General features: G+C 36.8%; 2 protein-coding genes across 2 annotated transcripts in view; both read left to right on the forward strand.

The window, feature by feature from the left end:
- ctsk (cathepsin K) overlaps window positions 1-19442 on the forward strand; it is a 33205-nt gene extending 13763 nt beyond the window's left edge. The window contains exons 5-8 of the mRNA XM_085472110.1: window positions 17328-17546; window positions 18500-18665; window positions 19038-19146; window positions 19328-19442. Coding sequence (XP_085328236.1) covers window positions 17328-17546; window positions 18500-18665; window positions 19038-19146; window positions 19328-19427 — 594 coding nt within the window. The 3' untranslated portion in view covers window positions 19428-19442. The remainder of the gene's footprint in view (window positions 1-17327; window positions 17547-18499; window positions 18666-19037; window positions 19147-19327) is intronic.
- On the forward strand, window positions 2220-12150 carry LOC146699153 (cathepsin S-like). Its single transcript, XM_085472108.1, has 8 exons — window positions 2220-2299; window positions 3909-4024; window positions 4150-4272; window positions 6034-6186; window positions 7620-7844; window positions 9003-9168; window positions 9355-9457; window positions 10118-12150. The coding sequence occupies exons 1-8, from the start codon at window positions 2281-2283 to the stop codon at window positions 10215-10217; spliced, it is 1005 nt and encodes a 334-aa protein (XP_085328234.1). The 5' UTR covers window positions 2220-2280; the 3' UTR covers window positions 10218-12150.
- Window positions 19443-20523: the final 1081 nt, after the last annotated feature.

The following is a 20523-nucleotide window of genomic DNA, read 5'->3' on the forward strand; positions in this document are numbered from 1 at the left end:
AAATTGTAAAGCGCTTTGAGGGTCTCGAAAAGCGCTATATAAATGCAATCCATTATTATTATTATTTAAACCAACTGTTAACAGTATATTTCTGTACATTTAAGTATTATTCATATTGCCGCATCCATTGACCTTGTTTATAGGTAATTTCATTGTTTGATCACGTTAAAATGTTCCTAATTTATGTTTAAAAGCACTTGAAAAAGGCAAAATCCCATATAAAATTAGGGCAACAAACTGCATTGTCATTAATGAAAATAACCGTATTTTTATGAGAAAGTTATTTTCTGTTATTGTATGGTATTATTTTGGCACCCCAGCTGCTGGAATATCACTGTTTTTTGGGGTTTTTTTCTTACAGTGTGAGATCCATCACACCGAACAATATTTTTTGTTTGATGATAGTTTTCTCCTGTTTTTCGTAGTTAGGGAGGCAAGTTGCTGTCATTTGGTTTGATTAGGTAAGTTTGGTGAATACTCGAGATAGGCTCCTTTGGTTTGTTGTTTTGTTTTGTTGTTGTTTAGGTCCACCCCAAAGCTATAATCAGCTCCTCGTTTGTGTCAAATAACCTAACGAATCAATATATTGTAAATAAATCATTATCAAACTTTACCAATTGCGTGATGTGGCTGCTTGGCTCTGATGAAGATGGCTCACCCTTACGTTGTGGTCTGGCCACCCCTAGACAGGCCATAACAGCTGCGTCAAGGTTTGACATGTTGTGCATCCAAAGATTTGGAATACTTTTCTACACACCTTGGTTATAATTACTGATTTTTTTGAGTTACTTTTCCTTCCTATAATATCAATGGATATTTTCAAATTTTGAACAGCAGGTTATCTTGACCTGTCTATGTGCCTAAATGCAGTGAGTGGCTGCCATGGCACTGGTTGATAATCAGTCATTGTTTTAATGAGTGGTTTAACAGGTATATAAAGTGGCTGTTGTGTTTATATTTATAATTTAATTATTCTACTAAATGTGCAATATTTCTATATTTTTTGAAGTAAGGAACACCATCACCGCAACATTAACCCCCATGACTGTTTTCATGTAGGAAAATGAGTGACGTTTGTATTTTTTCGGCCATAATTGGCACCACAAGGAGTTTGCATTAATGATTATTATTTATATGGTGCTGAATTACTCTATAAAAGCATGTAGTGCCATGAAACCATTGCTTGAACTTATATGTTCATGACTGAAATGCATGATTTGGTTTGTTCCTCTTTCAGTTTTCTGTGTTCATCCAACAGCAGACAACGTACTGACCTCATGATCTTTCATTTACAGCTGACAGGTCGAATATTTATTTTGACCTTCACTTCTTTCCAGAACCACTTATTCCTGTAACTGCAGAATTAACTTCCAAGATTTTTAATGACCTTCCTGACCTTTCTGATTAGTTTCAATGAATTAAATATAAAATTCTAATAAGTGGATTGCCATAATATCATTTTCCATTCTCCAAGTTTCCATTTCCATATTTCTAACCCTCAGAGAAAACTGTCATTTGCACACAGGATAGTCTTATAGTAAGGTTAATATGGGTAGCTACAGCTAAAATTATGATTTTATGCCATTCTGAGGCAATAGAATAGAATAGAATATTAGAATATTAGTCACTGAGATCAAATGAAAACTCAAAGGAAATATTGTTGGAAATAACTTTGTCAGCTTGGTCGAATTTGTAATTTCAAGAAAGGAATTCTGGCATATGAAACATGACTGTGAGATACCTTCTTTGACAAAGCGATGTGCTTCTGTTGTGTTTATTCTGAACTTTAATCTTGCCTCTGCCATACTAATATAAAACAGAAACACAACTCTCAGTCTAATAAGAAGCTAAACTAAAACATAAAATAATAACGAGGAAACCCCAATCTGGAAATAAACCCAACTACACTGAACTAAAGATAAATAAATTAATAAATTAAAACTAAAAAACTTGATTGCTCATAAAGTGTAATGAAAATGCTAAATGTGGGAAGTAAGACACTTTTAATGTGCATAAAATGCTGAGTGTGTGTACTTGTCATACTTTCCGAAAATGTGCAGTTCTGTGGTTCAAGTTTTTGGGAAAACCTCTGAATAAGTGGTTTTTGTTTACCTTCTGTTTCATATCTTATGCGTTCAACTATTCCTTTCCTGCACTGTGAGGAAAACGGTGTAGCTTTTACTTTCGAAAGAGGAAGAACTGCGAGAGAACATGTGACACTTCGTTCTTAAATAATAGCAACAAGGAAACGCAGTCAGACTGAATTTCCGCGCAGCAAAGATGAGTCCGACTAATCAAGGCAAGTGAAACACTTTCCAGTAATACTTTAACAGCTTTAGTAGAAATATTAATCGCTGGTAAAACAAAAAGGCGGACATCGCCCCATAAAAAGCTTCATAATTTAGTTTACTTTCGTTTATGTAGCTTTCAAAGACTTTTCTTTGTTCAGGCCGCAGGTGTGTTCAACGATAGAAATACATTGTAACCTTGTTATAATGTCATCACAGTGAAGTAAAGTGTTTCTATAATGTTTAATAATTGCAGAAAAAGAAATCGTCCAAACACACTCGGTGTATTTTTAGTATATCCTTATGTAATTACACCATTGACAGGAAGGCTGTGCTGTACAACTACGCTGTAGCATTTGTTTAGTAAAACAATTTGAAAGTAATATAAAACCGGAATTCTTCGTTTTTGTATTTGTATTTATGAAACTGACAACAAAACGAAGCGGAAAAAAGAGCCAGTCAAAGTGCTTTTGGGGTAAAAGTCCAAGTAAAAATTGAATAGATCGCTTACTTAAATCGCATACATTAGTATGAGAAGCCTGATGAGTTATAAATTCTGGTTAAAAAATATTATATATATCATATTACATTTAGGTTATACACTGAGGGTACAACCCGTGTGTGTTGTTTGAAGAGGGTCCTTTCCCCAGCTGGGAACTGTACCAGGTGGAGCTTCATATTCATGGATGTACTTCTTGCTTGTTCATAAGTTTCACTTCAGGCCTTGTGACTGTGGCGTCATTTTGAAAATTTTGCACAGCCTTAAATATGTGGAAGTTATACTTGAGACTTCTCTTAACACTCAGAGACTAAAGACACAGTGGTCAGTGCAAAAAGCTGTTTTTTAAAAAGTGACTTTTGCTATGTAGATAAGGCCAATGAGCCACCTCAGTATAAAACCCCTGGAGACAACATCAGCACCAATTATAATCTGGTAACATGCTTGAACACTCAGTTCAAACAGAAGTGTTCAGTGGAATCACTTCACTGTCTTTAGTTTTGTATATCTGCTCTTAGTCATTGTAAGAAAACTGAGCAAACACTCTCCCTTTTTGTATTTTGAGGCCTGTTTGTTGATTCTTGTATGCCTTTTTCAGCTTGTTGCCAGCCCTTCTGATAACAAGTGACGTAAACCAATATTTACAATCATGTTTTTCCGCGTTCTGACTGAGAAGCAGATCAAGACAGTGAAATTGTGAAAAAAAGGCCTTTTAATTTGGGAAAAATTACCATGTATGAATCTAGGAAAATAGTTGTGGCTTCTGTTAACCTTTTAGAGTAAATGTTGGATTTTAATAAGAAGAATTAAATATCAGGGGCTCTCATAAACAAGTTCAGTTGTGCTCATATTTCACTAAACGCCTATTCTTTGTTTTGATTTCCATCTTTTTGTTGTTTTCTTTTTGTCAACATGTAACACAACTCTGAAAATATTTTGGCCTGTGTCGTGCCAGAGTCTCTATGTGTGGTTTTTATGAAACTAAGGTCTGTTTCTGACTGGAAACTTGAGCTCTTTGCCAGGCAGGTTGTTTTCTCAGTGTGTTAGTGAGCATCAGTCTCATCAAAGGTCAGGTGACATCCTGTCTTCTCGTGTCATCGTCTATGTTTGTGTGTTTGCAGGCCTGCTGTTGCTGCTCATCTCCCTGTGTGCCGGGGCAGCAGCCATGTTTGAATCCACACTGGACGCACACTGGGAGCTGTGGAAGAAGACACATGGGAAGAGCTACAAAAATGATGTATGTGACAAAAAGTAGTAATAAATATTTTTTTAAAGTGTTATATTTGTATGGACAAACTCTGCACAAGGCTTATAATTAACTTATATGGCATTTTCACCTCATCTGCTCTTTCTTTATGTGAGGTGGAGAATGCTCACCGCCGGGAGCTGTGGGAGAATAACCTGAAGATGATTACCGTGCACAACCTGGAGGCCTCAATGGGACTTCACACCTATGAACTGGGCATGAATCACATGGGAGACCTGGTGAGACACTCTCTTGCTTCATTAATGTTTTTGACTTATGATATTTTTTATTCAATAATGGTGATTGTATTAATGATGTTGAAAAGGTCAACAGGATCAAAGCTGATCTGTATTGAAGAGTAGCTGGGTGTGTGATGGATGATAGATTACTGGCAGAAAACTGAGGCTACAAGTGGCTCAAAAGTCTTTGTGTTCAGGCCCAACAGAGTTATGTCAAAACACTTGACCATCATTTTCCACATAAAACCTCCACAGTGATGCTGGCTCAAAACCTCATGCCACAGTTATATGATCAGTTTCCACCTGCCCCTCAAAATACTTTTTTTCACTTCCTGCGTTTACATCTACACTTCTGCAGCTCACATTTTTAGCTTCTGTAGAAGCACCCTTTCTTCCCTTGTTGCCTTCTCTCATGTTTAAGCTAATGAATGAGAAACTAGAAGTTTACATCAAGAAATATCTCGAGCTTTATGACCCAAAAATTAAGTCTGGTGAGATGGAGCTCTGGAAAATTATTCTTGAGGTGAAAAGTCTACACTGTTAAAAAAAAAAAAAAAATCCTAGAAAAACAGTAATATTCCTGCAGCTGGGGCGCCAAAGTAATAACATACAATAACAGAAAATAACTTTCTCATAAAAATACAGTTATTTTCAGTAATGATAATACAGTTTGTTGCCCTAATTTTACATGGGATTTTGCCTTTCTCAAGTGCTTTTAAACATTAAATTAGGAACATTTTAATGTGATCAAACAATGAAATTACCTATAAACAAGGTCAATGAATGTGGCAATATGAATAATAATACTTAAATGTACAGAAACATACTGTTAACAGTTGGTTTAAATAATAATGGATTGCATACCCTGGGACAGACTGAGAGAGGCGAGGCTGCCATATCGCACCATCTGGCCATCACCAGTAGGTGAAGAGTCTTGACCAAGGACACAATGACCAAGAGTGTCCGAGCCGGGGCTTGAACCAGCAACCTTGTGATTACAAGGCGAACTGCCAACGCTTGAGCCACGATGGCCCTAAGTAGCAATAATAGTGATAATTATTTTATGTAAACAACGTTTATAGGAATCATGTTATATATTTTGCCATAGCATTACATTTGAATTCAACAGTTCAATCCTTCAAATAACGGACAAATATCTGTGCAATCATGATACATTTGTGAATGTATTTTAACAATCATATTTAGATTGTACAGACAAAAAACAAGAAAGTTCTGTTTTATTACATTACAGTGATTTTACGTTAATTTACATTTGAAATGTGAAATCACAGTCTTTTTATGTAAATTTAATGATATTCTAGAAGAACAGAACGAAACTGTAAAATACAAGTAAAATACTTTTATATTAGGACTTGTTCTTACAGTGTAGCTTAAATCAAAAAGACAGCCACCATGGCCTTTTGTTGTCTTGCAACATGTTTGGTCTTCCTGTTGACACATCCTGTTAGTGCTTGGAGCGGCACTTGATGCACCACAATGTTTTTACAGCTCCAGTTGCCTGCAGCTTGGTTAGTAGTTGGATTAGATGCAAAGTTTGATTATGAAATTAAACATTAAAATGACTCTAATGAAGTCAGGGAGATTATAACATATAAATATTGCATAGGGGAGATTTATATGAAAAATTAAAGCTTTTAGAAAGTTTATAAAGCACATTGAAGTTGAAAACTTTGATAACTGTCTGCCAGCTGTGACTGGCTTTTGTTTCTTATTTCATCATTGCCATTTTCTTTCTCATAGACAGAAGAAGAGATCATGCAGTTTTTTGCCAGTCTCACTCCTCCCACTGACATCCAGAGGGCGCCGTCTCCCTTTGCAGGGGCATCAGGTTCTGGCATACCAGACACCATGGACTGGAGAGAGAAGGGTTGTGTCACCAAAGTCAAGATGCAGGTAAAAAAAAAAAAAGAAGAGGGCATTTAAATCAATGTATATGTATTAGTGCTGCTGAGAAGAGCAAAAACATTTGATGTCTCATAGCCACACAGGCAGTAGTGTCAACATATCCCCCATTCATCCTGTTCCTTATTCTTTGAAAAGGTTCATGTTTACACAGGATGTCATTACCACAGTTGCTAGTTTAGCAATTATTTGGTCACATCCATTTGTCTTGGTGCAAAGAAGGTGGGTAGCACAGTCTTACAGGGTTTTTTTTTAACCTAGATACTTTCAAAACTGTCTCGTTATCTTAGTTTTTGGATGATTAATATACAAAAATTAAGGTGAAATAAGGAAATATATGTCTTAATGTTCTGCCTTTTCTTTCTGTATGTAAATAGTCCATTCCAAAGCTTCACTTTATTTGTCTCTAGAAACGTTTAGTGCTAAAATATGCATTACTTTAGGGTATTTTAAATCCATATGACTTTCTGTGCTGAAATTGCTTTGCGTGGAGTCTAAGGGGAAAAATCATAAAGATAAAAATAATAATTTTAAAAGAAAGAAACAGATTTTGATGCCCAATTTATTATTAACTTGTGTTGTGCAGATGAATATCATTTAACCAGAGACACACACATATTGATTTTGGCATTGCTTCTGTTCTGTGCAACAGGGTAAATGTAACTGACCAAAAAACATTCTCATTTAATCACTTGAGTTCTTTAACCTCCTACACCCTGCTGGACCCTTGCTTCACCAACACCTCTACAAACGCCTGTTGAGCTGCCAAACACAGAAATGTGTGAAATGATGCACAAGGAATTTATTCTATTTCTGTCTGATGTAGTGACAAGCTACAGGAACATTGTTGAAGGGGGATTTTTCACTCTGTCTTTATTTATTATTATATCAATGAATTGTATATATTAAATCAAAATCAAGATGGATTTCTTTATGGATTTCTAAGAAGTGTGGAAAGAGACCAGAAAGGAAAACTCAAGCAACAGAACTAATATAAAGAACACCTTTGTTGCCAGACCAGTGTGTTTCAGCTTGTTTATTTTGTCACAGCTACAAGTGCAGTCAGATGTGTAATTTGGGGTCAAAGTTTTACAACCATAATTCCAAGGGTGTTGGGATGCTGTGTAAAATACCTTTTGCTAGTTAGTCTAATTATTTTCAAAATTTTCGTTGCCTCCATCCCAACATTTTTGAGACATCTTTTGCTGCCATGAAATTCAAAATCGAATTCATATTTGTCATGAAATTGTAAAGTGTCTCAGTTTCAACATTTATGGGATTTGCAAATCACTGCAGGACTTTTTTTTTGTAGTTGGTATTGTAAAAAAGTGCATCAGTGCTATTAAGATGGACATTTAGAGGAATACTGAGAATATAAGCATATTTGTATTTTAGATCCTATGGGTTTGTTTTTTTTATCTTAGGGTGCTTGTGGGTCTTGCTGGGCCTTCAGTGCTGCAGGGGCCCTGGAAGGCCAGTTAGCCAAGAGTACAGGAAAGCTGGTGGATCTCAGTCCTCAAAACCTGGTGGATTGTTCCGGCAAATATGGCAACCACGGCTGCAACGGAGGCTTCATGACCCGAGCTTTCCAGTATGTCATCGACAACCACGGAATCGACTCTGATGCTTCATACCCATATACAGGACGTGTAAGTAAACACACAACCTTTTTGTGGCCCTATAAGCACACTTTTGTGCTAAAAGAACATACCTACGTACTTAACTGATGTTTTCAGCTATAATATTAGTGATAGGTGAATGTTCATAAGGTAAAACCAAAACATCTGACTCCATTATTTACAGTAAAAATTGAGTAGACAGGAGCAAAGCTACTTTATTTTTTATTTAATCTAAGGAATGTTACTATTTTTTAATATGTTTATATAATGTTAGTTTATGTTGTCTTTGTCTAATTTAAAATTTTCAATTTAAATATTGTGTTTAAATGATTTTCAGTCATCATATTCTGTTTTATTTTTGTTGTTCATACAATGTGAACAAAGTTTTGCAAAAAAAATAATAAACACAGGACCCTGTATGAGACACCTAGGTGGGTGTATAAAAACCAGCAAGAAGTTGAGTCTGATCCTTCAGGCTGTAGACAGCAACACTCACACTGTGGTCAGCTGTTAACGTCTCTTTGGAGCAACAATAAATTAATCGGAGCGGACAACATGTTTGTCCTCCAGGCTTTATGTAGTTCGCTGTTGTTTGTGTGGAGGAGGCCAGTTCTGAGACGATTCAGCAGACTGTTCCAGCCTCACGGGGGTGGCGATGTTTTTAATTTTAGAAAAAGATATTTGAAAAAGCAACTTTTTGATGTTAAATATTCTATAAGCATAGTGACCAAAAATATTCAATATGGACATGACAATATGTGTGTATTTTGAAAAAATCTTTAGGTTTAGTTTTGTCCTGAAGTACAAATTATGAAACCACTGACTTTCTCTTTTATGAGTGAGGTGCAGTTCAGTCAAGGGAGAGCCTGTTTTCCAGTGTCTGGTGACTAAAGGGGTGGTTTAAAAAAAAAAACTGCAGCTCATAATCCAAAATAATCCACAACTTTGCCAAAGTATCATTCATATGTAAAATGTCACATTAGAATGGGCAAGTAGAGCAAGCTCAAGGACTGCTCTGCTGGTTGGTGTCACTTCTAGTGGTATGAGGTCCCATCTCCCAGTTTGTTCAGTTCTGTCTAAGGCCTGCCTTGTATGTTTTTAATAAACAAGAATAATTTAAGATTTTTATTTTTTAATTTTTTTTCCTGACTGCATCAGATCCTTTAACATTTTGTCCTTTAACTTCAGGATGATCAGTGCCACTACAACCCAGCAACCCGTGCTGCCAACTGCTCCAGTTACCAGTTTCTGCCTGAAGGGGACGAGAACGCTCTGAAGCAGGGTCTTGCTACCATTGGACCCATTTCAGTGGCAATTGATGCTAGGCGGCCCAGATTTAGTTTCTATAGAAGTGGTAAGATACACTTCGTCAGGTGTCAAGTGTACTCTTGTCTATTAATATGGAAAAATAGTTTTGAGAAGTTTGGAGGAATGAAGATGTTTTGAGAAAAGCTTGAATTAATAAAACTTTCTTGGAAATTATTGTTTTTAGCTTTTTGGAATGTTACAATGAGATTGGTAATTCTTCTTATCATTTCAGGAGTGTATAATGACCCATCATGCACACAAGAGGTGAATCACGGTGTGTTGGCAGTGGGCTACGGTACTCTGAATGGACAAGACTACTGGCTCGTAAAGAACAGGTGAGACATTTTCACTCCACTGATTTCTTTGGAATCTGGGTTATATATACAAAGTGATTTTATAGACAGGGCTTCTATTGTCTTCCACTATCTGTTCACTTATGTGGTGCATTCTGGGAGGACTCTACAAGACAAACAGGAAATGAAAGAGAGAAGTCAGCGCTTTTTAGGAAAGTACATATCATTAACATGCAAAGACTGATTGTTACATTCTGTTCAGACTTTCAGTTTTTGCTGACAGGACTAAAGTGGATTTCTTTAAATTATATATATTTTTAAACTTAAGCAATAACTCTCCAGACTGTTGGGCTGCGATATACCAGTTGGCCTCCATCATTAAATTAAAGTTTAATCAAACATTAGTTATTCCATGGAAACATCAAGACTTCAAAAGAATACAGCCAATCAAAAGTTTGAACATACCCATGTATATAAGTTTCCTATCCGTATTAATAATTAACCATGCACTGCACCTAGTTAAATGTAAAGAAGAAGAAGAAGAAGAAGAAGAAGAAGAAAGACAGCTTTGTTAATGTTTATTCATAGATTAAAACAAAGCAACCAGCTGCTGAATGACATGTGGAGTTTTAAAAACAGTTCAATTTCACCGATGAGCTATTATTTCATAATGATTTTTTTTTTTTTTTTTTTACTCTCCAGCTGGGGAACAACCTTCGGAGATCAGGGATACATCCGGATGGCACGCAACACAGGCAACCAGTGTGGCATCGCTTTGTATCCCTGCTACCCCGTCATGTAACTACAGTGTGCACTGAAATTAAATTCTTGCAAAAAAAAATAAAAAATTCATATATGATGACCCTTTTTTATATGATCACCTCGAAGCTGTAGTTTTTTTTATCTTCAAAAACTACAGCTTCAAACTAATGCCTTTTGGTACTTCTCTTGAGAAATGATATCTTGAGGAGGAAGCATTATATTTTCTTTGGCTTGTGACATTGTGGAAATGCTAATGTTTCTATCTCTGTGTGTGAGTGCTTGTTTAAGAGTCTTTTTTGTATGTTTTTTTTCTTCTGACCCTCTTCTCAAAGCTCAAGCTGCTTTCCGAAAAAGTCTCCTTAAAAGTCAAGATTCAGCAATTTCATTAAAAGATTTCATTTTTAAAAGTTAGTGAGAAATATTTATCCCCAATGTTTACTGTGGTTATCCAGTGTTGGGAAGGTTACTTTTAAAATGTATTCCACTACGAATTACAGAATACATGAAAATGTATTTTGTAACGTATTCTTTTACGTTACTCAATGAGAGTAACGTATTTTGAATACTTTGGATTACTTAATATATTATCATGCTTTTTACAACTACATGAATGTACTATTGCTAGTGATTTATTACTATTACTGAAGGTTATTCACCATACCAAAACCAACAGGATTTTTACATTTTAATATAAAATGAGTATCAGTAGGATGGACATGTATGTCGTATAGAAAACAATTCTGCGCGTATATAAAACAGCTCTGTGGCTCCGAACCGTAAAAAAGGGTCCTCTGGCTAATACGGTGGGTTCCGTGTCAGCTCATAGCTGAAAACTAGCTTTACTTTGTTGTCTGGGTCAACTTTGCTAGCGAGAGACAGAGAGAGGCGTTGAAAGGCTGCTCCAATGGAACTTACTGTTTCGGAGGAAAACACAAACACAGTGTACAGTCGAGTCTTAATAGCGTACTTACAAATGGGCTCCTCAGGCATTCTTTTTGGCTGCAATGGTTATTATTATATTTAGATGCTTCCAGCTCCCGTTTCTGGTCGGTGAATCTCGTACTTTTCACCTCTTTTTCTCCATCCTCGCGCTCACAGACACATTCCACCGGCGTGGAATTCCCAAAAATAGAGATGGCATAGCCTAACATATGAAACAGAAAAATACCACAGTGTAATCCATTCATTTCAACAAAGTAACTGTATTCTGAATACTACCTTTTTAAACGGTAATTGTAACGGAATACAGTTACTCGTATTTTGTATTTTAAATACGTAACGGCGGTACATGTATTCCATTACACTCCAACACTGTGGCTATTATTAACTACTAAATCAGGGGTAACCAGAAGTACAGACGTCTGTCCAAGGCTACAAGGTTTCATTAAAAATATGTTTATATCTATTGTAAAAAGCTGTGACTTTACCGGATGTTTAGCGCCTGACAATTGTATATTTTTTGACTGCTGCTTTGTTGTTGATACTGATATTATGTAACCTGACTCAATATAAAAATAAAACATTGTCCGAAAATCTGGTTCCTTATTCACAAAATAATGGACACGGAATTATAATATGTAAATTTATAGATGTTATGGTGATAGGTCTGTTACTGAGCATTTATGTTTTTGGACTTCTGGCCTTGTTTTCTTACGATGGTAGCGATTTATGTTTCTTAGTCCTTTTCTGGTATTATTTAGTTTCCCGGTTTAATCATTTAGATTTCTGGTTCTTAATTACTTTGAGTTAGTTCTGTTTCGTTCCCTCTCGTTTGCCTTTGTGTATCTTTATTATGTGAGTCTCCCTTTGTCCCTCATCAGATCCTTGTCATGTTCATCATCCGTCATGTTTCAGGTCTCAGGTTTCCTTGTTCCAGGTACCTTGTGTTTAGTTTTCGTTGGTTTAATCTTAGTCTCCCTTTTGCTTTGGTTGTATTTTGTGCAGTCAAAAATAAAAAGCTCACTTTCATTTTTGACTGCAGTCCAGTACCGTGTCTTTAGTCTGCATTTGGGTCCACACTCTGTCCACTCTCCACACAGTCTGCCATCACAGACCTGACAAAGGGGGGGATATGTATTTATGTAAATATGCCTGGGAGGTTGAGGGTTTTAACTGATCAGGTACTAAATTGTGCATGTTATACAGCATTTTTGTTAAACAAAAAGGACGTTTAAAAAGAAGAGTTGGTTTCGTGAGGGTGTTTTCTTGTTTTTGGATCAAATAAAAAATAAATCAGATTTCAGAGCAGCTACTGGTGCTGGAGTTGGTCCTTAAAACCCACATATCTTTCCTGCTAACACCTTGAACAAGGTCAGAATAAAGTCAACAGACTGCAGTGTTGGGTTACAAATGAGTCATTTTTAATTTTTTTAGTGCAACATCACAACAAACAATTTTCACATGAGGTATTCAAAGGGATTTTCTTTAGTTGTTGATACAAAATGTCCCACCATGATTGACGTTTAAAGTTTTGTATATCTTTTTTTAAAGCCTTTGGTTGGTTAGCCACATTCATTAGCAAGGCAAGTTTATTTATATAGCACAATTCAACCACAAGGTGATTCAAAGTGGTTTACAGAGACATTAAAAAACAAAAACGAATAAAAAGCATGATTTAAAATTGATTAAAAAAAAACAGTAGATAAAATCAGAACAGCAGATGAAATCAGTAGTTAAAATGTAAGCTTTGAAATTTAAGCTTAAAAGTGTGGATTTGGTGTTTTACTCAAATGCAGCTGAGAATAGGTGAGTCTTCAACCTGGATTTAAGTAAACTAAGCAAATTTCAGCTGATCTGAGGCTTTCTGGGAGTTTGTTCCACATATATGGAGCATAAAAGCTGAATGCAGCTTCTCCGTGGCTGGTTCTGACTCTGGGAACTGATAAAAAAAAAAACGATCCAGATGACCTGAGGGATCCGGAAGGTTCATAGTGGGTCAGGAGGTCACTGATGTATTTTGGTACTAAACCATTCAGAGCTTTATAGACCAGCATCAGAACTTTAAAGTCTATCCTCTGACGGACAGGCAGGCAGTGTAAAGACCTCAGAGCTGGACTGTAGTAAGTCTAACACATGGACAAGAATGGCACAATAAAGCATGGTGGGTCGAGTCAAGCTGGGGAAAGTTAGACTCAGTCAGATATTTCCCACAGCCTTTCCAGTTTAAAGCTTTTTGTATGGATCTTATTAATTTCTACTTACAACAGTGGGATTGAACAGTATTTCAGCTACACTAAACATTTTGAAAAGAACAGGTGGGAGGGACACAACAGTTCCCCTGTTTGTCACGGTGCTGGGTCGGTGACCCAGTGTTTTGAGTTTCTTGTGTCTCTAAATTTTTGTATTTTTATCTTACTTCTCTTTGTTGCCCCAGTTTATTCTTTAGTCTAGTGTCTTAGTTTGGCTTTCTTGTATTCTCTTTAGTTTTCTAAGTATTTAGTAGCTGCCCTCCATGTCTCCTTGTTGTTGTTTTCTGTGTTTCTTAGTGCTGTCTCCCCTAGTCAAGTCTGTGTCTGTTACATTTCCTGTTTTACTTTGAAGGTCTGTGTCCTACGTGAATGTACTGAGTTTCGCTTCCTTTGGGTCTGGTTATGTCCAATTTCTCTCAGCTGTGCTCCCCTTCTGTGTCTCATTCCCCTCGTTATTTCCCAGTGTATTTAAGCCCTGTGTTTCTCTGTGTTAGTGTTGAGATCTCTCATATGCTGTGTGTGGTTCTCCTTGTGTTTCCTGGTGTACCTTACATTTAGATTTTCCCAGTTTAATATTGTATTATTTGTGATCTGTTTTCCAGCAATAAAGCTGTGCTTTTTGAGTTTATTCCCCGTGTGCCCGTGAGCAGGGGCGGATCTAGAGAAATTTTCTTAGGGTGGCAAAGAAATCAACCCCCCACATATGCAGGTGGTTACATATGGTTAAAATGATTCAAATGCACTAAGTATACACGTTTTTCGTATAAATATAGTCTATAACTTAATTATTGTCTGTAGCCCACATAATTACACACTTTAGTTACATAAAACATGTGAGTTTTGATGTTATGTACTGTATAGCCTGTATATTAAATAATATGTAGCCCAATCCAGAAAGCTACACAACATGGAGCGGTTCATTTACAAACACAAGTCTAATTTAAGTTTCACACTGTTTTTTGTTAGAAAACAATCACATTGTTAGATGCTTAAATTACACAAAATGTCAGAAATGCACTGTCATGAACAAAAATTTAAACCTAATTTTTCATCATTTGTTGGATTAACCCACTGAGGCCTGAAATACAACCGGCCATTTTTGACTCCTTTTGAGTTTACATTTGTTTCATTTTATTTTTTTCCCCTTGCCTTGTTTGGTATCATTCTTTTCAGCTCAACTGAATTTTGTTGTTTTTTTCACTGACATACTGCATTTGTACTACAATTACTATTAATAGTACTATTACTGATCTGAAATCACACAAAGAACTTAAAATCCTAGTAGTATTTTTTACTGTAAAAAAAAACCAGACATTTTGAGTAAATTTTTATAACTTGAAATGCAAATATAAAATGTACATTTTCTAAACATATACAACTATTTATCTAAAAATGCAGACAATACACCTGCTGTTTGTTTTGTTTTTTCATTTTCTACAACCATTTAAAAATATTACTAAAACTAAAATGAGAGAACAATCAGGTTTCGCAATAAGATGCCCCACAAATGATGTGTGCCAGTAAAAAAAAAGTTTGTCCACCAAAAGACAGAGGAGAACGGCACAGGGATAAACCTGCAGGCCTGACAACAGGAGGTGTATCACTCCGCTGGTTTTCTACTTAGTGACAGTGTTTACCTTTCAAATGTGCCTTTGTGACATTCATTAGTCCCCTCACTGACACACAAAACAAAACGACTACACAACAGAACAGCTACACAAGTCAACACAACACACTAAGTATACACTCCACACGTCACAAATCTCCCACATCTAAAAACTCTCTCTCTCGCTCTCTCTCTCACTCGCTCTGTCTCGCTGCCATTACTGTCACTGTCACTCCCAAAACTTTTCCCTCTTCCTAAACAACCAAATCCCACATGTTGACTTTTTTTTAATTCGTCCACATGGTACATTTTTCTACCGATAGGAAAGAGGTGGCTTTTTTTCCTTTCTTTACTGTTTTCACGCTGTCCTTAGAAAACGCTTAAAACACACACACAAAAACGTGACGACAGTATTTAGAAAAAGCATGGCTTATATATATTATCATAACTCTGGATTTACTGGCCTGTAATTAAAATTTAAAAACTTTGAAGTCCGAACTTTCAGTGTGGGCTGAAATAGAGACTCAGCGTGGCTGCAGCTTTTTGCTATGTCAGCTTAAAATTGTCATGGAGGTGGAGGTGCAGCATGTCCGTGGACCACATGGTTAATAACACTCACCTTCCTTCCATTTCCAGAGTGTAACATCCAACCAACTGTGTAAAATTGAAAAGACTGACTTCACAATTTGTGAAGATTTTTTTTTTTTTTTTACTGTAAACTCAAAAAAAAAGATTCAGAAAAACTTGGAAAAAAGCTTGAATCTTTGCAGCATTTATTTAAACATTTAAAGACGTAACCAGTCCCACTTAATGCTCAGATCAACACTAAAAGTAACAGGCTGTTCTCATGGTTAATTGACTTGGTAACAAAGGCCTTCATTATTAGATGTAATTGGTTGTTAAGAGCAAATTAAAAAAAACATTTATGTAAACAACATTCATCTGGTGGAATTGGTGACTATATTTGTATGAATGTATTTCAACAGTTTGGATGACTGAATGTGTAAAGCGCTTTAGGGTCCTTAGGAACTAGTAAAGCGCTATACAAATACAGGCCATTCACAGGCCAGATAATATAAATTAGTAAAACATACATTCTTTGAGGGCTTGTGTGTTACGTTGTCTCCCCCTGGCGGATGTATTTGAACACACAGCCATAAACAGGATTTTTTTTTCTTTTTTTTAGCTCTTGCTTTGGTTCCTTTGGTTCATGAATTATGCAGCAGACTGGTTGCAGTCTCTGCATAGTAACAGCTCTGCTGCTTCATCCTGAGCTCCTTTTATGATGACTGAATTCTGTTTCTGATGTTTTCTTCAGTTCAGGCAAATTTCTGTTATCGCAGAGCTCAAAGCCACAAACAACATTCAGCGATCTGATTTAAGATTTACAAAGTTTTTAATTGGGGCATCTCTAAGCAGCAGACTGACGTGGAGCATTAGAGGTGTGAAGACTCAGATATTTCAAAATGAAGGCCAAAAAAAGAAAATAATAAGCTAATAAATGTTCGTCTGATTAGGGAATGAGACACACTTTAAAACCAAATGTATGTTTACATGTAAGTGTTTCAGAGCTATAAGCATTAATCTAGTTTATTACATCATGCACTCCTCCAGGGAGGTTGTTCATAACATGCAGGGAAAGGGATCTGTTCCTTTTCAGGCACAGAAGCATTAGTTACACCCAACACATGTTAACAAGAATAACCTTTTCATTTAAATTCAACATAAACGTTCATCTATATTACAGCAAGTCCCTATTTCCTGGGTGAAAGCCAAACACGATGGCGGTGTCAGTGATTCATTAGCGCTGGATGTGTCAGTCCAGACCTGTAAAAAAGCCCATTTCTCACTGTGTGTCATTAACACTGTTTCAACATTACTGAACACCACAAACTGCCCAGCAGCTGATTCTATTTACAACCCAAATTCACAGCAGTTACAGAATTTCGATCAGCAAACAGAAATGGCTTTCTTTCATTGTCAATGTGGTCACAGTCTGCCTCCCGGTGGACAGACAGGAGAAGACACAGCATTTGCTGTGATGTTGATTTAATCTGTTTAACTTGATTCTCTTTAATATGATAAATCTTGATGAAAAAAACAGGCTCTCTGCAAATGGTTTGCTTAAACAATAATGCCTATCAGAACAGCTGGGTATTTATTTCCTTACAATGTGCACATTTATTCCTGTTTCCTACCAACTCTGGTCTGGTCTGGGTTTCTTACATTTCTGCTGATTATAGCTTCCATGTCGGCTTAGTTTCCTCTTACTGTTGTCAGCAACAGTCCAGTCACAGTGGTATGTACATATCAAACTAAACCTCTTACTCACCAGTCTTTCTTTGACCCCTGACAGGGCTCCTGTGGCTCCTGCTGGGCCTTTAGCTCTGCCGGGGCCCTTGAGGGGCAGTTGGCCAAGCAGACCGGGCAGCTCGTTGACCTCAGTCCTCAGAACCTGGTGGACTGTGTTACAGAGAACGACGGCTGTGGAGGAGGCTACATGACCAATGCCTTCCAGTATGTGAATGAAAATGGAGGTATTGACTCTGAAGCGGCCTACCCATATGTTGGACAGGTGAGCAACCCACTCTGCCAAACACACAACTAAACTTGAAGTAGCTTATTAATCTGAGCCTTTCACTTGAGTTCGTTTCATGTAGTGAGTGCCACATCCTCTATAAACTAAGCACTTATATTTTAATATCACTGGGTGCTTGAACACATAAAAGCAAGATGGTCCAAAGCAGTCAAGCGGGGGGTTTTAAAGTAATAAACAAGTATAATTTAGTTGGTGTTTGTTGTTTTTTAAATGAGTGATTGCCCCACCTCTTCCAGTACTTAAGATAAGCTCGAAGTTGTTCTGGTAAGGCACTCTTACAAAGAAGCTTTGCACAAAAAGTCTTTTAACCTAGTTGTTATAAATAATACCCAGTAATCAGCTGTTAGCTGCAGATGCATAGATGGTGAAGAGGTTCTCACTTGGCTGTGAGGGTGTCACGTTTGTCCCCTTCACACGCTTCACCAACAACACGCAACGAGGAAGAAAATATTTCATTTTGACAGTAAAGTAGCTGCAAACATCTTACCAGAGGGAGGTGATTCAGCAGAAATGATGAAGTGGAAACTCTCCCACAGAGTGAGCATAGTTTCCTCTTTAGTCATTTGGTAATATGAGAAGGAAGTACATCTGCTCGGTAATGATAAAAATCTGCCGTCTCTCTATTGTTTGGCTAGTTGGAATTGCACCAAACACATCATGTGATATAACATGTGACAGAAGAGTCACAAGGTACTAAAACCTTGCATAGCAAGTATTTTGACTATTGATTTTATACAGCAATTATTAACTTTCTTTTATTGTCGGTTAATCAGTAATAACCATTGGATTAAAATTCGATATTCTACCTAAATATGATTATACTGTGAGGTAAGGACATGAAAAGTAGCATCTTAAATATCAAGAATTGACACTTTTAAAATCGGCAACAAACGCTTTTAGCATTTTCTCCTCCTTTGTCTTGCCTGCAGGATCAGACCTGCCGCTACAATGCATCAGGCATGGCAGCCCAGTGCAAAGGCTACAAGGAGATCCCAGTGGGTAATGAGCGCGCACTGGCTGTTGCACTCTACAAAGTTGGTCCAGTGTCTGTGGACATCGATGCACAACAGAGCAGCTTCCAGTTCTACAAGCATGGTCAGTGAACTTCTCATATGTCTGGTCAAATGAAATTGTTACCTGCACCTACTTCATATGAGGGAAGGAAAGTGTGTGGAATAAAATCCTAGAATTTAAGGGCCTGTTTAGTCAGGGTTTCTTAATTAAATATGAATTAAATAAACTAAACATGGAGTTCACACCTTCATTTTGAGCAATAAACTTTAAATTAGGCAGCAGTAAAATTTAGTTATAATGGTCTGTATAAGCTAGTAAAACAATTAAACATAACACATCAACAACTTTCTGGTTATATTCAACATTAAAAAGTGTGCGAGGTACATAGTTTATGCACTGTTCACTAATGCAGCTCACTCTTTTTTTCTCTCTCTCTCTCTGTTGTGAACCCAGGTGTTTACTACGATCCCAACTGTAACAAAGATGACGTCAATCATGCCGTACTGGCAGTAGGCTATGGAGTGAACACCAAGGGGAAGAAGTACTGGATTGTAAAGAACAGGTGGGGCATGTCACTTGTCTGAATGGCATCAGGTGGCTCAAATGTCCACTAAAATTAAGTGTTGGTTGGTTGTTGTTTTCATGTCATCTGTCAAAATGATAAGCTGAAATGCTGTTTGACTCCTGGTGATATTTCATTTTCTCCGTTATTTCCAAGTCCATCTTTTGTCTTTTCTTCACAGCTGGGGTGAGGAATGGGGCAACAAGGGATACATCTTGATGGCACATAACCGTGGCAATGTCTGCGGCATCACCAACCTCGCTAGCTACCCCATCGTGTGAACAGACTAGGGAATGGGCTTTGCTTAGACTACTATAAGACGAATATACACTTAAGCATTTACTCTGAACACCCCACCCCTAGACCGGCCATAACAGCTGCTTGACATGTTGTGCATTCAAAGATTTGGAATACTTTTCTACACACCTTGGTTATAATTACTGATTTTTTTGAGTTACTGTTTCCTTCCTATAATATCAATGGATATTTTCACATTTTGAACTTCAGCAGGTTGTTTTGACCTGTCTATGTGCCTAAATGTAATGAGTGGCTGCCATTGGATTGGCTGATAATCAGTCATTGTTTTAATGAGTGGTTTAACAGGTATATAAAGTGGCTGTTGTGTTTATATTTATAATTTAATTATTCTACTAAGTGTGCAATATTTCTATATTTTTTGAAGTAAGGAACACCATCACTCCAACACTAACTCCATGACTATTTTCATGTAGGAAAATGAGTGACGTTTGTATTTTTTCGGCCATAATTGGCACCACAAGGAGTTTGCATTAATGATTATTATTTATATGGTGCTGAATTACTCTATAAAAGCATGAAGTGCCATGAAACCATTGCTTGAACTTATATGTTCATGACTGAAATGCATGATTTGGTTTGTTCCTCTTTCAGTGTTCTGTGTTCATCCAACAGCAGACAACGTACTGACCTCATGATCTTTCATTTACAGCTGACAGGTCAAATATTTATTTTGACCTTCTGTAACTGCAGAATTAACTTCCAAGATTTTTAATGACCTTCCTGACCTTTCTGATTAGTTTCAATGAATTAAATATAAAATTCTAATAAGTAAATTGCCATAATATAATTTTCCATTCTCCAAGTTTTCCATTTCCATATTTCTAACCCTCAGAGAAAACTGTCATTTGCACACATGATAGTCTCATAGTTAATATGGGTAGCTACAGCTAAAATTATGATTTTATGCCATTCTGAGGCAATAGAATAGAATAGAATATTAGAATATTAGTCACTGAGATCAAATGAAAACTCAAAGGAAATATTGTTGGAAATAACTTTGTCAGCTTGGTCGAATTTGTAATTTCAAGAAAGGAATTCTGGCATATGAAACATGACTGT

The sequence above is a fragment of the Copadichromis virginalis genome, linkage group LG11 (assembly GCF_057382275.1).
Source record: "Copadichromis virginalis isolate Kocher_CV1m ecotype Utaka linkage group LG11, C_Virginalis_male_GT1.1, whole genome shotgun sequence".
NCBI lineage: Eukaryota > Metazoa > Chordata > Actinopteri > Cichliformes > Cichlidae > Copadichromis > Copadichromis virginalis.